We start from the raw sequence: 24,700 nt of genomic DNA on the forward strand, positions 1-24,700 counted from the left end.
GCCACACACTTCTTTGGTGACGCGCCAGAAGCTCCGGGAGCTCGGATGGGAGGTTCTTTTGCATCCGCCGTATAGTCCGGACCTTGCACCAAGTGGTAGGTAGTCAGAAGTTAGCCACAAAAGAGGCCTGTGAAAATTGGCTATCCGAATTTTTTGCCAATAAGGAAGCGAGCTTCTACAACAGGGGTATTATGAAGTTGGCATCTCGTTGGGAACAAGTCATCGGCGCATATTTGACTTAAAACAAATGATTGTAACTAATTTTATGAACAAATGAAAATTCGAAAAAAATACCGCAGGACTTTTTTGACATCCTAATATATTTGCTTCAATTCATGCAGCGAATTAGTTTTCTATGTCTTCAATACTGTCAAAAGGGACCCACGAAGCGGTAATTGGGGTTTCAGAAGTAGGAAAAAGTACACCCATGTCTCGTCGCCAACAATTATGCGTTGGATGAACGTGGGATCAGAGTTTGATCGCTCAACATGTCTTCAATCATTTTATTGCGATGACATTTTTGATGAGAATTGAGCTATTTTGGTGCCAGTCGTTCTGTGACTTTTCTCATGCCCAAATCATCAGTCAAAATTTGACGAAAGATCTCGTGAGAGATATTAAGTTCATGGACTAGCTCTCTCAAACTTAAATGACGAACACCATTCCTTTTATTTTGTCGATGTTTTCATCAGTTGAAGAAGTGGATGGTCGTCCTTGAAATGGTGCATCGTTCATCTCTTCTCGGCCATCTTTGAATGGCTTATACCTTTCATGTACCCGTGTTTTCGACATATTTGAGTCTTTAAATGTGTTTTTCAACATTTTCAACGTTTCGGCATAAGAAATTTTGTTTGTAACACAAAATTTCACACCATATCTGTGACCAATAGAATTATCCATATCAAAAATCCCCGAGCAGAAAAAAGTTAACTTGTTCATACTGACGCTGTAAACAACCAGATTCCGCTCAAAACTGACATTGAGACCACTCACAGCAGTACTTAAAAAAATGAAAAATGTTGTGTGGGAACATTTAAAATTAGAAATTCTCTTTATATATTTGACAAAATGTAAACTTTGCAATGATCTATAGAATTATACCGTTTTGACTCACATTCCGAACATAGCAAATACCGAACACTTCATGTTAAAAAATAAATGTACTGAACCTAGATGTTATAAATAATCGAATATTAAAGATACCTACGTTCTTTGAGGTACACCCTTACAGATATATGGCCGTGGAGTTGCCGGCCTAGAATAGCACTTCGGGTCTTGGTCCCTGTCCCTGTCGTATGAGGCGACTAATCGGGTGACAACGCGAGTAAGGGCGCGGTAAAGCCTATTGGAGATTGCACGGGGGAAATACCGTGTACAGGAGCCACGAAAGGAGTGCCAAGCACATCAGGATTGACGCCAGTAAGATCCTGATTACGACATACTGGTTACGACATAGAAAACGGACACGATACGGAAACGATTTCAACACGACGCTAAAGGCTGACAGTCGTACTATCCTGTTCCCTGAGTAAGGAAGGGTGACACCGTCCTGAAATGGCGTTTGGGCTAATAGTGCGGTTGCCCCCGTCCCGGTAATAACTTGGCAAGTCTTCGGGTACGTTCGATGCTCGTCTAGGCCCAGGCACTAGGTACTAGGCGTCAGATGTCACATTCCTGACTTGCGCTGATCTGGCTCTGAACACGGTCCCCATGAAGGACCGTGTCAACCCCTGCATGGCCTCACTGCTTGCATAGATAACCATGGGATCACTGGTAGCGACTATGTACAACGAGCGGAGATAGCGGCCCGAAGTTGGGACCCAGAAAAATATGAATAGTTGCAATAACACACCAACAAACGATGGAGAGGAGAATGTGTTCGCGAGAAGCGGACGAATGCTGAGGTCACCTGTCACTCGAGTAGCCACAACGAGTACAAGCAACACAAAACCACAAGAAGTGTTTGCTGCCCAAGCATTCCAAGGAGATCTTGGCTCCGTACAGAGCCAGTTGTTTACGCTGACCTCAAGCGCATCCCAAGAAGGGCAACTTGGGAGGCTCAGCATCACGGACGTTAGGAAAAAGGTCAACGAACTTTACGAGTTCGTAAAGGACAAAAACAATGTCCACTTAAAAATAAAACATCTGGTGACGAGCATCAGATCGGTCGTCATGGTTGCTGAACGCGAGCATAAGGAGCTGCAGATGAGAGCAGAGGGTGCTGAAAAGGCTCTGCTCGAGGCGAATGAGAAACCCGTCGAGATACTTGAGACGCCGAAGGGTCCTCTGAACACACGATCGGACAAGAGAAGGAGGGACACCCCAGGAGAAGAAGAAGAGCTGAAAAAGGCCAAGAACGATCTGAGTAACGCGAAAGGAGGTGAAAGCAGTGAATGGCGTACTGTCGATAACCAGGCAGAAAAACGCAAAAAACAGAAGGAGAAGAAGAAAAAAGTTGAGCAGGAAAAGAAGAAACTCGGACCTCGAGTGGAGCGAATCAAGGGCGATGCTTTGATCGTTGAAGTGTCAGCAGGAGTATCGTATGCAGCTATCCTTCGGAAAGTGAGAGACGATCCGGAGTTGCAGACACTGGGCGAGAACGTCGTGAAAACTAGGCGCACGCAGAAAGGCGAGATGCTCTTCGAGCTTAAAAAAGATCCAGCGGTTAAGAGCTCCGCTTTCAAACAACTCATTGAGAAGTCACTAGGGGAGGAGGCGAAGGTGAGAGCTCTCTCTCAGGAATCAACCATCGAGTGCCGGTATCTGGACGAGATCACGACTGTTGAGGAATTGAGAACTGCGTTACAGTCACAATGTGACCTTGGCGATGTGCCAATGACAATCCGACTGAGAAAGGCATACGGTGGGACACAAACGGCCTCGATACGGCTCTCGAAACAAGCTGCGAATAAACTGGTGGAGAAGGGTAAAATAAAAGTGGGGTGGTCCGTGTGCCCGATGAAAGCTCCCCCTCGTATGGCCAAGCAAATGGAGAGATGCTTTCAATGCATGGGCTTCGGTCACCAGGCGAAAAACTGCGGTGGTCCTGACAGATCGAAATTGTGCAGGAAGTGCGGGACGGAAGGTCACGTTGCTAGAGACTGCACCAAGCAACCGAGGTGCATGTTGTGCAAGGAGGAGGACGGAAACGACCACGTCACAGGTAGCTTCAAATGTCCGACGTACAAAAAGGCGATTGCGGGTTCGCAGTAATGGAGGTTACCCAGCTCAACCTCAATCATTGCGACATAGCACAGCAATTGTTGTGGCAGTCAACAACTGAAACTAAATGCGACGTTGCAATGATCGCAGAACCGTACCGAGTTCCTCGCGATAACGGAAAATGGGTGGTGGATAAAGCAGGGATGGCTGCAATACTAGTGATGGGAAGGTACCCCATCCAAGAAGTGGTGGAAAGCTCACAGGAAGGTTTCGTGATCGTCAAAATCAACGGAATCTTCATGTGTAGTTGCTATGCACCCCCAAGATGGTCAGCGGAGCAGTTTCACGAGATGTTGGACGTACTCACGGATAAGGTCAGCGGCCGCAAACCAGTCATCATCGGAGGAGACTTCAACGCCTGGGCTGAGGAGTGGGGAAGCAGATGCACCAACGCCAGGGGGTACAGCCTACTAGAAGCCTTCGCAAAACTAGACGTCACACTTCTGAACGAAGGCACTAGCAGCACCTTTCGAAGGGACGGCCGCGAATCCATCATCGATGTAACTTTCTGCAGTCCATCACTGGCGGCTAATACGAAGTGGAGAGTGTCGGAGGGATACACACACAGCGACCACCAGGCAATCCTGTATAGTGTCGGCCAACGGAATCCCGCAGCGGTACGGAATACAAAAACCTTTGAGCGGAAGTGGAGGACAAAGGTTTTTGACAAGGAGCTTTTCGTCGAAGCACTACGCATAGACAGCAGAACTCTTAATCTGAGCGCCGACGGGCTGACAGGAACATTGGTGAGGGCATGCGATACAGCGATGCCGAGAAGACTGAACCCGACGAATGAACGACGTCCAGCCTACTGGTGGAACGAGACACTCAGCATCCTCCGCGCTAACTGTCTACGAGCCAGAAGAAGAGTCCAGAGGGCACGAACCGATGTAGAGAGAGAGGAGCACCGCGCGTCTTTCCGAGCGACCAGAGCCGCCTTGAAACGAGAGATACGTAGGAGCAAATCGAACTGCTATAGGGAGCTGTGTCGAGACGTCGACGCAAATCCTTGGGGTGAAGCATATCGAATCGTGATGGCGAAATTCCGTAGTTCAACGACTCCCATGGAATTATGTCCGGAAAAACTCGAGGTCATTGTGAATGGACTCTTTCCGCAGCACGACCCACCGACGTGGCCACCCACACTGTACGGTGAGGACGAAGCAGAGAACGCACAAGTCACCAACGAAGAACTCATCGCGGTGGCAAAAGGTCTAAAGTTGAAAAAAGCACCCGGCCCCGACGGAATCCCCAATGTGGCCCTGAAATCGGCGATCCTTGCTTTCCCCGACATGTTCAGGGTGGTGCTGCAGAAATGCCTGGATGACGGTCTCTTCCCTGCGGAATGGAAGATACAAAAGTTGGTGCTGCTCCCGAAACCAGGAAAGCCACCTGGAGATCCAGCGTCGTATAGGCCTATTTGTTTGTTGGATACTTTGGGAAAGCTCTTGGAAAGGGTTATTCTCAACAGACTGGTGAAATGCACGGAGGATGACCACGGATTGTCGAAAATGCAGTTCGGGTTCCGGAAAGGAAAGTCGACAGTGGACGCTATTCGGACAGTTATCGAGAAAGCTCAGGTCTCGCTTAAACAAAAACGAAGAGGCGACCGTTACTGCGCGGTGATTTTGATTGACGTGAAGAACGCCTTCAATAGTGCCAGCTGGGAGGCCATCGCCGAGGCGCTACACAGATTGAAGGTCCCTAGCTACCTGTACAGGATACTGAGGAGTTATTTCCAGAATCGGATCCTGGTATACAACACAGACAGGGGACAGATAGTGAAGAATATCTCGGCGGGAGTTCCACAAGGCTCCATCCTAGGTCCTACGCTTTGGAACACGATGTACGACGGTGTTCTAAGGCTGAAGCTACCCAGAGGTGTGGAGATCGTGGGCTTCGCGGACGACATCGTAACAACGGTAATCGGCGAGACGCTTCAGGAGGTGGAAATGTTGGCGACTGAGGCTGTAGACATGATCGGTAGTTGGATGGACAGCGTAAAGCTCCAGATGGCACATCACAAAACCGAGGTGCTGTTAGTGAGCAATTGTAAGGCAGTGCTGCGGGCAGAGGTATCGGTCGGAGGACATACCATCGTTTCGAAGCGGGCGGTGAAGTACCTCGGAGTCATGATCGACGACCGGCTGAACTTCAACCAGCACGTCGACTATGCATGTGGGAAGGCGTCAAAGGCCATCAACGTGGTGGCGAGGATCATGCCTTTTGTACCGCGGGACCCTGGACTTGCACTGGGACAATATCACGACAGGGATAATGAAACGCGCACGGTACAATAAATAAAAACAAACTTTATTCACGACATGACTAAACGATACATTTCACTATGGACGATAAACAATGACTCTCCACAACAATAACAATGTAAACAACAAGTGACAACCACATTAAAAACACATATATGCGCATCTCCAGCATCGCTCAGTGACAGTCATGCTGTCGCACGCGAGCCCTGCGGTCTGAGCTGCGTCGGATGAATAACGTATCCGAGCGCGGCAAAATAGGGTTGTCCACAACATCTCCCCTCTTAATAGAGGTGGTACGGATCAAACCTTACTGGCGGTCTTCGTAGTCGTGAAGAGCGCCTAGGGATGTCTACAGCTAGTTCTACTTCGACAGCGGACTCGAACTCTGTCGATGTTGGCGTTGTTGTTGTTGATGATGACGATGCTGATGACGGGACGAACGCCGAGACCTCATGACGTGGCGTAGACGTTGCAAGAGTCGGCCCGGAATCTACCATGGTTCTCTCAGCACTGGAGACAGGCTCTGGTGAAGATGGACCTGGTGATTGGCTTGGGAGATCCCAGGCATCCAGCAAAATGTCCAGCGGCAGCGAATGTTGGTTTAAGGTGGCATGTACAGTGGGTTGCTTCGGTATCGCGCCAGCAGCAAGGCGACTCCGAAGTTGGTTGATATGCGAGCGTAGCATTCGGCGATCTTCGACCCACACGTTGTACATAACGTCTCCGATCTTCTCGACGACGACACCAGGAGCCCACTTCCAACCGGTACGACCATATAGTTTGGCGTACACGGTCTCGTTTCGGTTGAAGGACCTCGGTTGCTTGCGGTCATCGTCGGTTGGTACTGGGACACGTACCGGTGGTGGACGCAGAAGCTCGAGACACGTTCGGATTTTGCGACCAAACATGATCTCAGATGGCGACTTCTGATCCGGCAGAGCACGACTGGGCGTGCTTCGGTACGTCAGCAAGAAGACATCCAGTGCTTCTTCAATGGATCCTCTCCCCTCTCGAATTTTCTTGACGGCTCGCTTGAAGGTATCCACAAATCGTTCCGCCTGGCCATTTGATTGTGGATGAAACGGTGCTGTCGTAAGGTGCTCGATGCCATTGGAAGCGCAGAAATCGGCGAATTCGGCGCTGGTAAACTGGGTACCGTTGTCACTGACCAAGGTTACGGGCATACCCAGCCGCGCGAACAACCCACGCAAGATGCTGATGGTCGCAGCAGAGGTGATGCGGGTCGTTCGGATGATCTCGGGCCACTTAGAGAACGAATCGATAGCGAGCAGGTAGTAGTCGCCTTCGATTGGACCGGCGAAGTCGACGTGGACGCGTTGCCACGGAGCGGTCGATTTGGGCCACGGCACCGGTGGAGAGTGAGGAGGTGATCGAGCTACATACGCACACTGCTGGCATGCCTTGACGAAGCTGACGATGTCGGCATCCAACGTAGGCCAGTACACGTAGCTCCTAGCGATGGCTTTCATTCGCTGCATGCCCGGATGGCCACGGTGCAGCTGTTCGAGGCACCGTTTCCGATGCAGCGACGGAATGACGAGTCGTTCGGCAAACAAAATACACCCATCCACCACAGAGAGCGATTCCTGCCTTGATTGGAACCGGCGAAGTTCTGACCCATCGAGTGTTGACTGGGGCCAGCCGTTCTGAACGTAGCGGTGGACTTGACGGAGCAGCGGATCTGCTTGGGTGCTTTGCGCAACGACTCTGAAATTGAGAGGCAACACTTTAACCGTATTGATTACTACTGACCTAATATCCTCTTCCAGATTGAGACTCGCGATGACGTAGTCCTCTTCAGGCTTGATGTGCTGGTCGATCAACCGGGAGAGCAGGTCTGCGTTGCCGAACTTCTCAGTGGACACGTACTCGATCTCAAAGTCGTAGAGCAGCAAGTTGAGGGCGAAGCGTTGCAGGCGGTTCGCAGTGTACACTGGAATTCCCTTCTTAGAGCCGAAGATACGAAGCAGCGGGCGATGATCGGTTTGCAAACGGAAGTGCCGTCCGAAGAGCATTTTGTGGAACTTCGTGACGGCGAAGATGATGGCCAGACCTTCGCGATCGGGCTGACTGTAGCCCTGTTCTGCCTTCGTGAGCGCCCTGGATGCATGTTGGACCACCTTGATGGTTCCATCTGGGAACCTATGGCTAATGGTAGCCCCAAGTCCAACGGATGAAGCGTCAGCAGAAACGATGATTTCCCGCTTCGGATCGTAGTGTGTGAGGAGAAGATCCGACGAGAGAATCTGCTTGAACCGGTCGAACGCTTTCTGGCACTCCGGACTCCAGCTGAACTTCGTCTCCACCTTGAGGAGATTGTCGAGCGGGTAGCGTAGCATGCGCATGTTGGGGACGAACTTGCCGTAGTAGTTGATGGCCCCCAAAAACGATCGCACACCGGATACATCGGCTGGAGGCGGCAGCTTGGTGATCGCCTCGATTTTCGCCGGATCTGGTCGCAACCCGCGACTGTCGACGATGTGCCCCAAGTATCGGATTTGCTGCTTGCGAAACGAACACTTGTCAACACGAATCGTGAATCCGAAATCTTGGATTCGCTTCAGGACACCCCGTAGATTGAGGTCGTGCTCCTCTTCAGTTTCTCCGCCGACGATGACGTCATCGAGGAAGCCAGAAGTGCCCTTCAGTCCGGCTAACATTGTGTCGATGAGCTGCTGAAATGCGCCAGGCGCGATCTTCAAACCCGGCGGCAGGCGGTTGTAGAGGTAGAGACCACGATGCGTATTGATCGTCAGCAAACTACGGTACTGCTCGTCAACTTCCACCTGTAAGAAGGCGTCGGACAAATCTATCTGGCTGAAGATTTTACACTTAGCCAGCTTGGCGAAGATGTCATCCGGAAGTGGAAGTGGATACTGCTGTGATTGGAGAGCTGCATTCAGACCCGTTGAGTAGTCTCCGCAAATCCTGATGGAGCCATTGGACTTGCGGACTACGACGATCGGAGCGGCCCACTCCGAATAATCGACCGGGGTGATGATGTCCAATTTCTCTAGCCGGTCGAGCTCGCGATCAACGGTATCATACATAGCGTAAGCTACCGGACGCTTCGGACAGAAGACGGGTCGAACGTTTTCTTTCAACTCCAACTTCACTTTTGTTCTGGTGCACAAGCCGAGCTTCTCGCTGAAGACCTCTGGAAAAGACGACTTGAGTGCACCTGTCGACACTGGCGTTCCAGACACGTGGCAACAGAAGGTGTCCATAGGGACGGCCCAAAGGTTGAAACTGTCGACCAAATCGGATCCGAGTAACTGCAGCTGCTTCTCGGTTACACGAATGAGCTCACGTCGTGTACTGCTTCCGATGGTGACGTCGCACTCGAACTCCCCATCGAGCGATAGTATGCTGCCAGATGCCGTCTTCGCCTTCACCGTTGCTGACGATAACGCAGGACTGCCAATGCTCCGCCAAATCTCCCTGCTAATGACGGTGATGTCTGAGGCGGTGTCGAGTTGCAGGCGAATTTTTGTTCCGGAAAAGCCCACGGAGACATATCTGCGTCGTTGCTGCACACTGCACACATCGACGACCACCACCTTGGCGGACACTGGTTGCTTCCTGCGCCTCCTTCCAGTTTTTCGGGGTTTGGCACTGGCACAGTACCCCTCACGATGCCCGAACTGGCCACATTCGGAACACTTGTGGCTCTTGTATCTACAGTCCCGAACGTAGTGGAATCCACCGCAAAACCAACATGGCGAATTTGGTTTCCTGTCGGTGTCACTGGAAGGATGTTTCGGTGACTCACGGTCATGCTTTTCGTACCGCTTCCCACCAAATTTTCTTATCGCTTGTACTTGGTCATACGTGGACGGAGATTCGATCATGGCGCTGTCGTGCTTCAGGTTGTACAGTCGCTGACACTCCTCCGAAAGCTGCTCCAATGTCACGTCATTTCTCTCTTCTATTTTCGTGAGGAGGCGGGTGCGAATCTCGACGTCGTTCTCCGATTTTAAACCACACACGTAGACCAAGCACTTGAATTGCTCCTCCGAGAGCTTACCCAGCTCAAACTCCACGCAAGCCTTGTTTACGCGGCAAGCGAATGCCACATGGTCCTCTGCAGGATTTTTCGCTATCTGCAGGCATCGGTAGCGACGGCTGATCACCGATTCTTTTGCTCCGAACAGGCTCTTGAGCTTGGCCACTGTTTCCAGGAAGCTAAAATTTTTCGGAAGTTTAGGCAGAATGTAACTCACATACCGTTCGTGCTCCGATGCACCCAGCTTTCGCAAAAGAAGACGAACTTTTGCTTCACCGTCCAATCTAGCAGCATCCTTCTCGAAGAGATCGTCGTATCTCGAGTACCAAGCCGCAAACGTCACGTTGGAGTCGGCCTCGAACCGGAATTCCTTGATGTTGCCGGCCAAAGAGTCAAGAATCTGTTCCGGATTCGGTGGTACCTGCACGTTGATTGACGATGCGATCGTACGGAGAAAGCGTTCATGCTTCTCATCACTTTGCTGCTGCTGTTGAATCAGCTGGGTCATCATCTCTCGGTGCTGCTGCTGCATCATTTGCAAAATTTGCACGAACACATCGCTACCGACCTGTGCTTGCGGTTGGTGGGGCGGGAAGGGCGCGTACTGCTGTTGCTGGGCGGCAGAGACGGGAATAAACTGCTGCTGATAGTGGACCGCCGGCACGGGGATAATCGGCTGGTTTTGTTGCCGTTGATTGTTTATCACACCCGTGGGGTCAACACTATTCTGTCCGTCGTCGTTGCTCGCCATCGCACTTTCACTCCACTTTCTTTTCTTACGCGCGGGGGGCGAAATGTTCAGTGTGTTTTTCCGGCGGTGAAAAACAACACACACTCGCGATTACTCGTCGCCACTTTTGTACCGCGGGACCCTGGACTTGCACTGGGACAATATCACGACAGGGATAATGAAACGCGCACGGTACAATAAATAAAAACAAACTTTATTCACGACATGACTAAACGATACATTTCACTATGGACGATAAACAATGACTCTCCACAACAATAACAATGTAAACAACAAGTGACAACCACATTAAAAACACATATATGCGCATCTCCAGCATCGCTCAGTGACAGTCATGCTGTCGCACGCGAGCCCTGCGGTCTGAGCTGCGTCGGATGAATAACGTATCCGAGCGCGGCAAAATAGGGTTGTCCACAACAATGCCAAATAGCTTTGGCCCAAGCAGCAGCAAGAGGCGTCTCTTGGCAAGTGTATCTTCGTCGATACTGAGGTATGGTGGCCCTGCCTGGTTGGCGGCTCTGGAACCCCACCGAAATCGGAGGAAGCTGAACAGCACATTCCGACTCATGGCCATGCGAGTCGTAAGTGCTTATAGGACCATTTCGACAGAAGCTGTGTGTGTAATCGCCGGAATGATTCCCATCTGCATCACTCTGGCGGAAGATAGCGAGTGCTACAAGCGACGGGAAAGCAGAGGTATCCGGAAATTGATGAGAGCGGAGTCGTTGGACAAATGGCAGTATGAATGGGATACGGCAGAAAATGGTAGATGGACGTACAGGCTGATACCGGTACTTTCGACCTGGTTGAACAGGAAACACGGTGAAGTTAACTTTTACTTGACGCAGTTTCTGTCTGGGCATGGCTGTTTCAGGCAATATCTACACCGGTTCGGGCACGCAGTTTCACCCCTCTGTCCGGAGTGTGGAGATATGGAGGAAACACCGGAGCACGTCGTTTTTGTCTGTCCCAGGTTCATCGAAAGGCGCGAGGGGCTGCCTGCACTTCATGTCGAGAATATTGTGGAGGAGATGTGTCGCGACGAGATGATCTGGAATGCCGTGAGCAGTGCAATCACACAAATCATGTCGGAGCTGCAGCGAAGGTGGAGGGCTGACCAAAGTGCTGACAACGTCCGACGGTGAAAGGTGAACAACGGCGACGGCTGTTGCAAGAGATGGTACCTCACGAGAGTAGCTGTGACGGGGTGCGCGTTGTGTTGGAGGGCACCACCTAATCGGCTCTCCGCTGGGAAGAGAAATCCTGCGAGGGTGACTGTGACGGGGCGCGCGTCAAGTTGGAGGGCGCTTCCTAATCGGTGCACGTCTCGACAGGTAAACGGATACTGCCGCGGAGAACAGCAAAAGGCCTACCTGACAACGCCTGATCGTGGCCTGGATGGAGGAACACCGCGAACATTTCGAAGGAACGAGCATCAAGGATGAAGCCACGATCAAAATGGTGAATACCCCACGAGAGTAGCTGTGACGGAGTGCGCGTCAGGTTGGAGGGCACTGCCTAATCGGCGCTCCGTTGGGAAGAGAAATCCTGCGAGGGTGACTGTGACGGGGCGCGCGTCAAGTTGGAGGGCGCTTCCTAATCGGTTCACGTCTCGACAGGTGAGAAACCCCGCGAGGGTGGCTGTGACGGGTTGCGCGTCAAGTTGGAGGGCAATTCCTAATCGGTACACGTCTCGACGGGTAAATTCAAAATGCCTGCGAAGAGGACATCAGCGCAGTGGAATTAATAACGAATGGAAAGAAAAAAATATTGAGAAAAAGGGAAGGACAACGCTAGTTTGCGTTGAAAACTCGAGAAGTGCATGAGCACAGCCGCCACAACCGCACAATTCACAGACCGCTCAGACAACATTCCTTCCTGATGCTGAAAGGATTTGCACGATACATAGAAAGAATGGAATAATGAAAGAAGGGAAGAAAAAACAAACAGCGGTCCAATTTTGTCAATTGGGAGCTCGGATCGAAATTTTCTACAAACAAGTTGTTTGAATCCATATTTGAGCCATAACCGAAACAGATTTAGATTTTTAATAGATTTGTATTACTTTTTGCTATGAAATGATGTTTTTGGGATGATGCATTAAATTTTTCGAAGAGATGCTGAAAAACTACTTTTCAATAAGTTGAGTGTTTCAGATTCATCCTAGACAGCAAGAAATCAACAGTACATGTTAATGTTCAGAGTTAATTCGTCAATATGCTCAAAATGGCTTTTTATTGCTTCGCGAAGCTTTCGCGCATCTCAGTGCAAGCTCGATCATCGATCCTTGTCATAGCTACCAAATATATTCACTAGAGAATTCATTCTCAAGTTGCTGTAATGTTCATTTTCGTTGACAATAATTTCGTAGTCCTACGCTGATAATGCGGTAGTGTCTTAAATACCAACCTTCTATTTTTCTTATCAAGTTTTCAACTAAAAAGACAATAAAAAACTTCATTGCTAAAATAAACGTACGTAGATTTGAAAAACAAAAAAAAATTGTATTTTCAACCTTATGTTTCTTTTCACCCTTTCGTCTTTTCAACATTATGTCTCTCTGATTTCTATCTTTCGTTCTGTCGACCCTGTGTTCTATCGTCTTTTTGTTTTTCGAACTTTTTTCTTTCGACGTTTTGGCGACATATTCTCTCAACCTTATGCCACAAAATACCTGCACATTTTTGCTGTTCGAAACTTGAGTTAATGACAAAAAAATGGTGTTCGGAATTTGAGACAAATATACAGCCATTCCATGCCAAACCGATATAGTGGTTCTCAGATTTTCGTGAAAAGTGGAAGTTTTGTTCTATATCGCAAAACATTTGACCCGTACTTTGTTTATTTTTTCATTAGGGTAACCATTTCCATTTTAGGGTTGTCCGAAAAATAAACTTTCTCCTATTTTTTCCAAAAATGACTTTAATTTTTTAAATCATACCTTTTGAACTGCTAGACCGATTCAGATGATCAATATATCAAATTAAAGCTAATCACCTGGTCTACACTGCAGAAAATTCGAATTATGTTCTCGTTATTATTGATTGCATTCGTATTTTATTGTTTTCATAGTCTCGGGACCAAGGGCGCTCTATTTTTTATATTTCTTCTGAAAAGCTGAGATTTTTTCACATAACATATGTCGAAACCAGAGAGACGTTTTTTTCGTTTTGAGTTATGATTGGGTTTATGAATTCAAAAGTTATGAATTTTAGAAAAAAAAACTCATTTTTGGGAAAAAGAGAAAAAAAGTTGATTTTTCGGACAACCCTGAAATGGAAATGGTCACCCTACTGAAAAAAATAAAAAAACGGGTCTAATGTTTTGCGATAAAGAACAAAACTATCACTTTTCACGAATATCTGAGAACCGCTATATCGGTTTGGCATGGAATGGCTGTATAATTGAAAATTTGTATAGTTTTCTGTCAGAAATAGGAATTTTTAAGCCTTTTGTTATTGTATTCAAGTGAAAATAGGGCTCTATTGTATTCAAGAATCGAAATACGTACGGCGTACGAGTACCATTTTGAGTAGTGAGACACTATTTAATAGTAAACAAAGCTTAAGTGTTCGGAATTTGATACGAAACGGTATATCTTCACTCGACCATTCATACTTCTTTAAACAGACCTCAAAGTTAGGAGAACAATACTCTCCTGCTGACCACATACACAACGTAAATGTCAAACCCTTGCTCATGTTCAATAATTGACAGATTCAAATCTCAACTGATAGAGACTGGATCCCGGTGAAATTGATCCCGACCAATGTCTAGACCAGCTCGCAAGCGGGAAGTGCGGGAAAAGCAATGGTTCGAGCAACCAAGCATCGAACGAAAACGAAACGCCTGCCATAAACAGGGATAATTTATTAAATATAAATAAATGAGACACTCCGGTATTAATCATATTAAAACGATCTCGATCTCAGTGGGATGCTTTTGTTTGCTTTTCAATTTTCAAGTTTTGCTTTGTGTGAACTCGCATCGACGCAGGTATTTAGAGAGACGCGACCGGTGGAGATTATTTATAAAAATAAACAGAATAAAACCAAGCGCCCTCCGCCTTTCGCCTCGTTTCGTTTTGCCGCGGTCGCAGCAGTAGGCGATGATCCCCCGAACAAGACAATAAATGGAAAGTCATGCTGTTCTTCAACCCGATCGCAGTAAGCGCATGCCGCGCATCGACCAGGGTTTTAAAACAAACCCTGGTGATGGATCAAATACGGACATAAATCAAAGCGGTAAGTCGTCGGTGACTCGGTCGAGAGACTCGGATGTGGGTACATACGGTATTTCTCAAAATGGATGGCACAATCGATGGATTGAAGCCGGTCGACGGGTAGCCACTATTGGGAACGATGAAGATAACTCACTGTCACATATCGGTTAGACAAGTCGGTCAATAAATTCCGTCAGCACAAAACTAAAACGGCCAATTAATCATGGCTAGCTGTCATTCGCTCCCCGTCGGTTCAAAGTTTAATTCTTCCTTTAACTACGTAACGAATTTTCACCGGAAAAGGTATGGTAAGTCACAAATGCAGTACAAAACAATAAAGATGTAAACAAAACAAAAACTTCAACGCCGTGTTTATTTACGACCACCAATTACCGGATTAGCATGCGCCCAGATGTTTGGGGTCCAGTGGGCGCAGATAACCACAGCAAATTAATTCAATTTAAACGGTCAATTTCCGACCGATTCAACCGGAGACAGTACGACATTGTGAACAGAACTGAAGAAATACGACGAAATTATGGAGATGAGTTCCAGTGAAAACGACGACGCAAGAGAGAGAAGCCCATAAACCGCACGAAACGTCACGAAGAAAACAGTCTTTTTTTTTGGATAATAACCCACCTATCATCACTACCGGGTGCGTGTGTGTGCGCTGCTGCTGCTGCTAGCGGGATCCGATCCGGTCGTCTAGAATTAATTGGCCTCGCCATTATCTCCATGTGGAAGCTTGCCTGCCCGGGAAAACAAGCTCCCAACCAGTGAATCCTCTCACCTGTATGCGATACGGACTCCACGTAGCGCGACCAGCAATAACTCAGCGATGCCCGAAGGTCGTTTGACAGAAGGAACCGATAAAGCGGAAGGGAGGAAAATTAGAAGAAATCGAAATTAAAACACACAACACACAAAAACAAGAAATAAAAAAAAAACACAACGGTCGTGTTTTTTTATCTCTATCTCATAACCTCAAAATTGTCTGGAGACAGCAATTTATAAATGATATCTCTCCTCCGTTCGGACGAGTCATGATGACGAGAGAGATGACAAAGGCAGCCCAAGCGAACATAACCTCGGAGCGACCCGCCGACTTCATCTGGCGGTCATAACTTACCGGGATCGCGCGGTCTGACACATTCGCGTCGACCTGCGTTTGGGAATTTCAGCTTTTAATTTGATTTTTATCACACATCCAATACAAGTGGAGTCTGGAGAGAAAGAATATAAATAGTAGCACTATTAATTTCAATGCCGGTGAGCAAGACATTGCGGAGACTGGAAGATAAATGATTACAACTGGAAACAGAAACAACAACTCGTTCGGACGCACCCGGGGGACAATCCCCAATCTGGAAAAAGCTTGGCCCGGTGCGTATTAATCTCTGGGTTGGATGTGAAAAAAGGGAACACCGTGGACTTAACTGAAGCTTCTTATGGAAGCATCAGTAAACAGTCTTCTGACGGTTGATTACACACCCTCAGAAAACTGTTTTATGCGTCAATTAGAAAGATTTTCAGTAGGTGCGAAGCTGTCAACTACTGCGGAAACCATAAAGAAGTTTTTTCGTGTAATTAGCTAGTCGTTGATGATCCTCTATTTTTATGAAGACAGTCACACGTAAATTATACTAGTTCACAATTCTTAGAATTTTGTTTTCTACGAGTGACCTCAGTAATAACATCAGGCTCGTCTCTCTTGCACGGACAAATGAAGACACAAGTCTGGAAACTAGCCAGTACACTAAATTTGGTCAGTGGAACTGAACATCGAAACGATTCTTACACTGGCCTATCAAGCAGAACAAACTCGCATCAGTATAAACCACTCAATAAGTTTTGAATTGTTTTGAATCGTGCCACGCCGTAAACCAGTATGGGGTAATCAGGAACTTAGCCGCCTCAAACGTCGCATAAATGCGTGTCTTCGCATACACCCTGTCCAACTTCTATAAGGCCAGGTGATGATCTTGCTGCTTTGTGTCATTGTAAACAAACAATGCTTCAATATATGTTCTCGTGTGTAGGTATTGGTGACTACCATACACTGCATGATTTTCATATGTGGGTGTGCAACCGCTGAGCGTAAGCGAATGTTTTTGTATTTTTCAAGAGTCAAGTTTCTATAAGACCAGTTACATTTTCCGTTGTTTCAGTTGTTTTGATCAAAAAAACTGGAAAATTCCGAAGGAAAAAGTGCACAAGGAAAGAGAAGAAAGACAACTCGATGCATTTCACCAAGAAAATGTTGACATCAGAGAAATTTCTCGTAGGATTGCACGATCCCATCAAGTAGTGCTCGATTATTTGACGAATCCTCAAGAAACCGGTAAGAAGAAGAGAGCTCCACGTAAATAGAAGCTCTCTAACCGGGATAAGCGGGAAATAGCTAGAAAAGCTTCGAATACTTCAAAATAGCTTGAAAGGTCACTCGGGTGACATTTCGTCAAGTTTCGGTAAAAAATCCTCACATAAAGAGAGCTTGAAAGGTTAAATCTCCTCATCTCACACCATCTCACACCATCTCACATCGGAAGACGTGTGAATAAATTTTGCTATATACCATAGCGAAAAGTTCTTCAATGTATAAGTTATTTTCACTGAGGAAAAAAAAGTTCAATTTGGATGATCCTGATAATTTCAACGGGTACTGACGTGATTTACAGGAGGAGGAACAGTATATTTCAACCAGGAATTTTGATGCAGGCTCGTGCATGGTTTGGGCGGGATTTTTTGCAACCGGAAAGCTCAAGATAGCTTTCACATCATTCAAGGATTACATACATGTTCTGGAATCCTCTCTCCTACCGTTTTTGCGTGGATATCGTCAAAAAAAATCACATTCCAGCGAAATAATGCTACTATTCATACCAGCAAGGAAACTAAGCAATGGATTAAGGGCCAAACACTTAATTTTTTGGACTGGCCGGCTCGCTTTTCAGACTTGAATCCTGTTGAAAATCTTGGGGGGTTCCTTGTACGCAGAATCTACACTAAGGGAAAACGGTACACCACGATTGAAGAGCACAAGGTCGAACTTTCGAAACATGAAAAAATATCGAGAAATCCGTTCAGCAGAATTTGGTAAATAGTATTCCAACACGAATTTCCCCGGTTATTAGCCGAAATGGCAAGGTTGCCAATTATTGACATGTAAATCAGCCGATCGTTTTGAATTTTTTTATTGATGATACTTATGAATTTTGAAATGGCCTTATAGAAACTGGACAGCTGAAATCATAATATTCAAGCACAATAAATAAACAAACCACTCTTTTGAACGAAATTGACGTTAAATATACCTTGTTCTAAGCATTCAATAATGTATGAATGTATCTTGTTGAAATCCTAACTGTTTGTGTCGCAACAAAATAGAATCAGGGTGGTCTTATAGAAGTTGGACAGAGTGTATTCTATTATTTATCGCATCTTTTTCAAGTTCAATCGCGACGGTGGAAAGTCAACTGTTTCAAACCTGAGAACCGAGAGTAACCTAGAGAACTTCTCTAAAGCCATTGCCGGTGTTATTTTCCGTCATCAACCGCGAGTACTCTGTGTCGAACTTCAATCTCGACGGCGGAGAGTTATCTTTCTTTACGTAATGGCCATGAATATCAGCTATTACAACCGTCCTCCTTAGGGGCTTTGAACTCTCTGCTCTGGTTCTCAATAGTTTCGAGTTCTTTTTCGCACATGCTACTATAGAGGTACGTGATTCGCAGGCAGGAGTTTTTTTATTTCACATTCTTCGTGAGTGCGAAAAATATAGCAATGAAGATGGTCAAAAAAACACTACAAAAATGTCAAAATTCGAGTAAGAAGGAAAAGAATAGAGGATTGAGGTTAGATTTGATACAGTGATCTATAACCACAAACCGTGTCCTCATGCACCTCAATTAATCCCATTGTCGTGCAATAAATACGAGATAGGAGAAAATAATCCTCAAATATTGTTTCTCAGTAATGTTCGAGTGGTCTTCTTCTTCAATGGCACTAACGTTCCTAGAGGAACTTCGCCGTCTGAACGTAGTATTACTTGCGTCATTTTTATTAGCACTTAGTTGAGATTTCAATGCCAAATAACACGCCTTGAATATGCATTCTGAGTGGCTGAGAGCTCTAGAATACGCGTGATTACAGTGCAAGTCGGACGAAATTTCTTTGACGAAAAATTCCCCCGACCAGAACGGGAATCAAACCCGAACACCCGGCATGTTAGTTATGACGCTAACCACTCGGCCAAGGGAGCACAGTTCGAGTGGTGCGAAACGTTATTTTGAGCTGCTCCAATATTTAATTAATGGTGTATTTCGCTATTTTGACGTCTAACCTTTCAGTATAGGAACCTATTTCAATATATCGGATAGAAAAAGTGTAAGATTTTGAACGTTAGTATCTCTTCAAATAATGGAAAAAACGGGTCAAACAAAACGTGGGATTTAGCGCGTTTAGATAATGCTTGACATTTCACTATTATTCAATTGTTTATCTCAAGAAAAATCAAATTTTACTTTTATGATAGACACGTAAAAACATCACCTATCAACTGATGCAAACATTTTTGCGATCTGTTAGGAAATGCTCGAGTTAAAAGCATTAGTAATCTTTCATTTTATCCGTTTTATGTTGCACGTAGTCCTACGTAAAAAAAATATAGGAGATTATGTCCAAGACCGTATTATCGACACAGGACCACGTCATTATTTTATTCAATTTGCTTGTTTATCACATCGGATATTATTATACAAGGCATCAAAATTTAATAACTCCAAAATAATAAATAACTCTTTAGTAGAATGTTTTGGTGACCCGGAAAAAAGCCACTAGTTTGGGTGGCTTTGTAGAAACAGTTGAAATTGTTTTTTGACGTAGGACTACGTCTTTCATTTCTATACCGGGGTGTAAAATCGAAATTTCGAAAACGAAAGCGTTACGCCGGAGACCGAGATTTTGAGTGTTAATAGCTCCTAAACAACTGAACGAAATGGTATGATAAACACTTCATTCGAAAGATAAAATGTCTACGCGTTCTATACTTGTTACTTTCTGATCCAAAAACTTGTTTCAATAGTCTTAGATTTGCTTTCAAAACAGGCTATTGAAATCACCAATCGGTATATAAGCGAGCGCCGCTCGGAAATCCACTCAGTTCTGATTGAACAGCGATTGGAGCATGTTGTCGCTGTTGTGGTGAAGCTCTTCATTTATCATGAAAGCGCGGATGAACGGTGTCACCAATAGCCTGTTTGTGCACCTTAGGCCAGAAGGGAATCCATCAGGAGGGGAGTGATGCCACAAACGTTTCCCCGGGAAGATCTCGAAGCAGCCGCTACACACACACACACACACATACACGCGCGGAATTCTTTCCGTTTGGATGCCATTTAGCATCGAGAAAGATCCGGAAAATTATCTGCCAGTTCCTCTGGGAATTTAAAAATACATTCATGTGAAAGAGTTTATTTGAATGTTTTCTATCCATGTAACACTGTGACCAAATATGTTTCAATCAAGTGCTATTAACAGATGGTTATCGAGTTAGCATTAACCACTGGTGGGCTTCCAGTATCGAGGAAAATGTGGAAATATCTAATCGTTACTGAAAATAATCTGCCAGTTCCTCTGGGTATTTAAAATTACATTCAGGTGAAAGAGTTTATTTTAATGTTTTCTATCCATGTAACACTGTGACCAAATACATTTCGTTTTGTGATTTTTCAATCAATCGCAATTAACAGGATAGCTTCTGAAGATTATTCTTCCCCATCAGTAGGATATTTCCGTATCCAATATTGGATGCATAAAACCTTGTGCCTCCAACGTAACGCTCTCGTTTTCGAAGTTCTCCAAATATTCATTCAGAATGAATGAATTCAGATTCAACTTCAGACAAATGATCTCTAAATCAACGATAGTCCTACGTCACCCTTGCGGTTATACCATAGATATAACCCACTTCCTGTTTTTTCGGTGTTATAGTGACTTTTAATATCATTGTCACTTTACTTGCATTTTTGGAAGAATGTCGAGAAGGAGAATTGATTTTTTTTTCTTCTGTTTCATTCTTGCTCTCTCAAGAACAATACACAAGCTGGCCATGTGTCACAAATTGTTTCTTCGCGCTATCCGAAAAAGCAGAAAGACAAAGGATTTGGGCCAGGAATTGGATGCAAGGAAAAGGAGCAACAAATAAAATATATTGAGGGAACTCTACGATGATGATCCTCTAGAGTACATAGCAGTGTTGAGAAAAACACCTGAATAAGTGGAAACACTGTTGGATTTCATTGGTCCAAAAATACAACGCCAAGATACACTTATGAGGGATGCTATACGCGCAAGAGTGAAATTAAAAAACGACATTGATGTGCCTTTCTTCTGGAATATCGTTCAGATTGTTGCCGATTTTTTTTAGAATCTCGAAAGCATCCATAGCTGAGATAATTCCTGAAATATGTGATGCTATAAATGGCAATCTGAAGGATTTTTTTTAAATTTTATTTATTTCGCCTTGTCAGCTTCGTGTACCAATTTATGAAAAAAATAATAATAGTAGATTTGCAGGTGGAATAAATACGCGTCAAAAATTAATATAATTAATGAAAATTTACTTTTTTAAATCGAATATGTATTCTGTTTCTTGGAACAATACTTTCTTTGCAAGTTGTGAGTGAGTTTTGAATTAAAATTGTACCTGATAATGAATCTATATTACAGATTCTCAGGAAAACTATCTCAAAAAGAAAGCGTTCATAAAAAAAATAACAACGATTTCGTTCAGAAACTATGAGGGTTTTATTTGTTTTTCCAATAATTTTCAAGTCTATAAATATATCCGCATATTTTCAAATATCTTTAAAATAGAGACATTTTTTTACATTTGACATCCCTGATTCGAACGCTAAATTCTGTTTTTGTCGTTTTGAGGGATGCGAGTGCGAGTAAATCCAAAAACTTTGAAGTAGCTCGCGCGCCGGATTACACATGACACTAACTGGCATGATGTGTTCACACGGTGTGAATAGCTGCACTGCAGTAACTGCCTAGACCGACTCGTATGCTTACTCGCACCGTCTGAACCCGGTTTTACTGGAATTGGATTTGATTACTCTGCGTCTTTTCTGCTTATTCTTTTCTAGAGTGATTATATTAACTACTTCACGATTTGAAAATGAATAATTGCTTCGTTCTGTTCTATTCTTGGTACAAAGAACTTGAACCCGAAGGTCATTCGTCCCTATTAATCGCTTCGCTATGGGGCAGCTGTTTTTCTACATGACAGGAGAATCATGAAAGGGTGGGGCTTAGGATGCAATATTTCCTGCTTGCTTATTCCCTTCCATTCTTCCTTTGTATCGCGCAAAATTATTGTTAGTGATAGTAGCATTAGGGAAGACTGTTGTCTGCTAGCTGGGGCAAGCTCGTGTATTGAAATGGCAAATGGATTATTTACATCTGCTGAGTTGAAAACCGACGGATCATAAATTACAATATTCCCTATCTCCACACTATCCATTGTATTTTCATTTGATTGGGAGTAGTAAATATGTACTGCATCTCTGCGATGCATAAAATGCTCTTTATTTGTGGTAAATGAACAGTAAAAATGTATGGGAAAAGCTTCTACTTTTTCATCAAAAACCAGTTACAGACCAGGGGTTTGTGAAGTATAGCATAAGAAACAGATAATTTCTGATTCGATTCCATCAAAATTCGTTCGCAGCCAAAATAGTTATTACCTTTAACATCATTTCATTAAAACATGACCTGATTTTTGATTTGGTAACCTTACTAAAAGACGAATCCACCAAATTCACTTAGATTCGCATCGAATATTGGTGGAAGCTTACAACAATTCAATTCAGCAGATCAACCTTATAGGACGAATACTATGGCTAAACACGGCAACAAAGCTTAGAACAATCAAATGGTGACCAATCAACCGATTCTCGATGTTTAAAAGCAATGGAAAAAAACCCTGAAGGTTGGAAGATGGGTTCCATATGATTTGAACGATAGATAAAGAGAAAACTATTAAAGTATTTGCGAAATATTGCTTACCATGTACAAAAGAAAGTCAATTCTGCATCGAATCGTGACCGAGGATGAAAAGTAGATACATTTGAAGCATACCAAGCGCAAAAGTTCGCAAAGAGAATCTGTGAAACTATTACAAAAACAATTGATTCGATCAAATTGAATCTTGCTCGGCTCCGAAAACGACCGAAATATCAAAAAAGGCAACACAAAGTGATTTTTCTTGATGACAAAGCTCCGTCACACCGAACAGTACCGCACAGGGAAACGGTTGAGCTACTCAATTGGGATCATCTTCCGCCTTATTCACCTGAGTTGGCACCTTCCAATGACGAGCAAAAGACTCAATGGCTTGTTTGGCTCAAAACACAAAGTTGTTTTTACGAGCCGATTCACAAGTTGCCTAAATTATGGAAAAAAATGCAGCTTCCAATGGTAATGACTTTGAATGAATAGAATCCGGGGTCATATGCATAAACCTGGTAAGTCTTTCACCGCCACGATTTGCGTGATAAGTGCTGTCGCCAGGGTTTACTCGAACACGAAAGCCATAACGGAATTTTGAAAAACAACCAAATAAAACTCGAAACAAACGGAAAAATCGAGCAATAATTTATTCTTCAACTAGAAGCAAGCGGCCGAAAAACCCGAGTATATTCAACCAAACCAACCAGAAGCCCAAAACCTTTCCGTTTTCTTCATTTTCCTCGCAGCCGTCACACAATCGTTTGTTTCAATTTATGTCAATTATGGATAAAATATGACGTCGTTCGGTTTTACCCGTTTTACCCCCCGAAAAACGTTTGGCTGACTCTGGCTTCGATTGTTTTGCCATCCGTTTGTTTTTGTTTGCCTGCCACTGTCTTTCTGCGCTTCCGTACCCCCCGTCTGTGTCTCCTTGTACGATACACACCATGCATCCACCGCGCTTTGGCATTTCCGCCCATCCACTTTAATTCAATTGTTTTACCCATCCATCGGGGTAATTCGATGTGAAGTTTAATTAAACCCCGAGCGCACGGGACAGAGAACAATGCTCCGAGCTCCGGTTTTCCGAACGATTGTCGAAAATTTTGACATTTCTTTGACAATTATTGTCGGCATCCACGCAAGCAACAAACGCGTTGTTTTGTTTGCCCCGCTTGATTGACACTCGCTGAAAAACGCAGCAAACCAGCGTCGTCGCGTCACGTCGTCGATTGTACACAAACCAAAACAACTCATGAAATCTGACTCGGCTTGTTGAATCACCCCCGGGGATATGTTCTCGAGCCCAAGCAACCCTCCCTCCCTCACGGTTGCTCCCAGCAATGTGCTTGATCTGAATTTGATTATGTTTCGGGGAAGAGCCAAGAGTGCATTAGAAAATGAGATCTTTCCGGTACGGTGCAAGGAGGGGGATGGTGTGCAAACGCGTAAACAAAAATTGTCGAAGGAAAAGTGTCGGGTGTTTCTGAGGGAAAAACGGGGAAACCCGTTTGCGTGGTGCGGAGTAATTTGGCTATGATTTATAGTCACTTGATGCGTGTGCGATGGATTAGCGCGACGGAACGCAGGGAAGGAAAGCTGCCAAAAGGGAGCCGGGAGGTAAGATCTTTGCGCTCAGGATGGATTTTTCCCACAAGAAGATTAGTCACGGCAAAGGAAAATTTTTGTTACAATTGTGTAGTTGGTACACCTCGTAAAGAATGATTTTCTTGTCCGGTTGCTCCGATTTGGCACAGTTGGCGCACCTCTCATCGACCACATTGGTAACAGATCAAAGCAAGCCTGTTTTGAGGATGACGTGGCAAAATATACAGTGTGAATTGAATAATCGTGAATAGACAAGAAATTCATAACAATTATTGGAAAAAAATGGAATTGAAATAGCTGCAGCAGGACTTGGCAAGAACTTGAGAAGCACCAGATTGGAGAGCTGCAGTCATGGACCCGAGGTATCAGCGAAATAATTGTTTGAATAAAGTTTTAAATCTTAATGGGATATACCATCAAAATAGTAGGAAAATATGAAACAGTGGCGTAGTACACGGGGGGGTGAGGAGAGCGATTGGACTGAAATTGTTCGAAAAATGTTTTTAAATTTAGTTCTTTTAATGGTTCAGAAATTCATAGATTTTACTAATCTAATATTCCAAATGGTGGCTCTGAAAAGAGCC

General features: G+C 45.0%; 2 protein-coding genes across 2 annotated transcripts; both read right to left on the minus strand.

Moving 5' to 3' along the window:
- Nucleotides 1–5,629: 5,629 nt before the first annotated feature.
- LOC129775284 (uncharacterized protein K02A2.6-like) lies at nt 5,630–8,784 on the minus strand. Its single transcript, XM_055779831.1, has one exon. It carries the CDS (start codon nt 8,735–8,737, stop codon nt 5,771–5,773), a length of 2,967 nt encoding a protein of 988 aa, XP_055635806.1. The 5' UTR covers nt 8,738–8,784; the 3' UTR covers nt 5,630–5,770.
- A 32-nt stretch (nt 8,785–8,816) lies between these two features.
- LOC129761639 (uncharacterized) lies at nt 8,817–10,267 on the minus strand. The gene is made up of 2 exons (XM_055759374.1): nt 9,020–10,267; nt 8,817–8,951 (listed from the first exon to the last, which is right to left on the minus strand). The coding sequence occupies exons 1-2, from the start codon at nt 10,265–10,267 to the stop codon at nt 8,817–8,819; spliced, it is 1,383 nt and encodes a 460-aa protein (XP_055615349.1).
- Between the last annotated feature and the right edge of the window lie 14,433 nt (nt 10,268–24,700).

The sequence above is a fragment of the Toxorhynchites rutilus genome, chromosome 1, assembly GCF_029784135.1.
Source record: "Toxorhynchites rutilus septentrionalis strain SRP chromosome 1, ASM2978413v1, whole genome shotgun sequence".
NCBI lineage: Eukaryota > Metazoa > Arthropoda > Insecta > Diptera > Culicidae > Toxorhynchites > Toxorhynchites rutilus.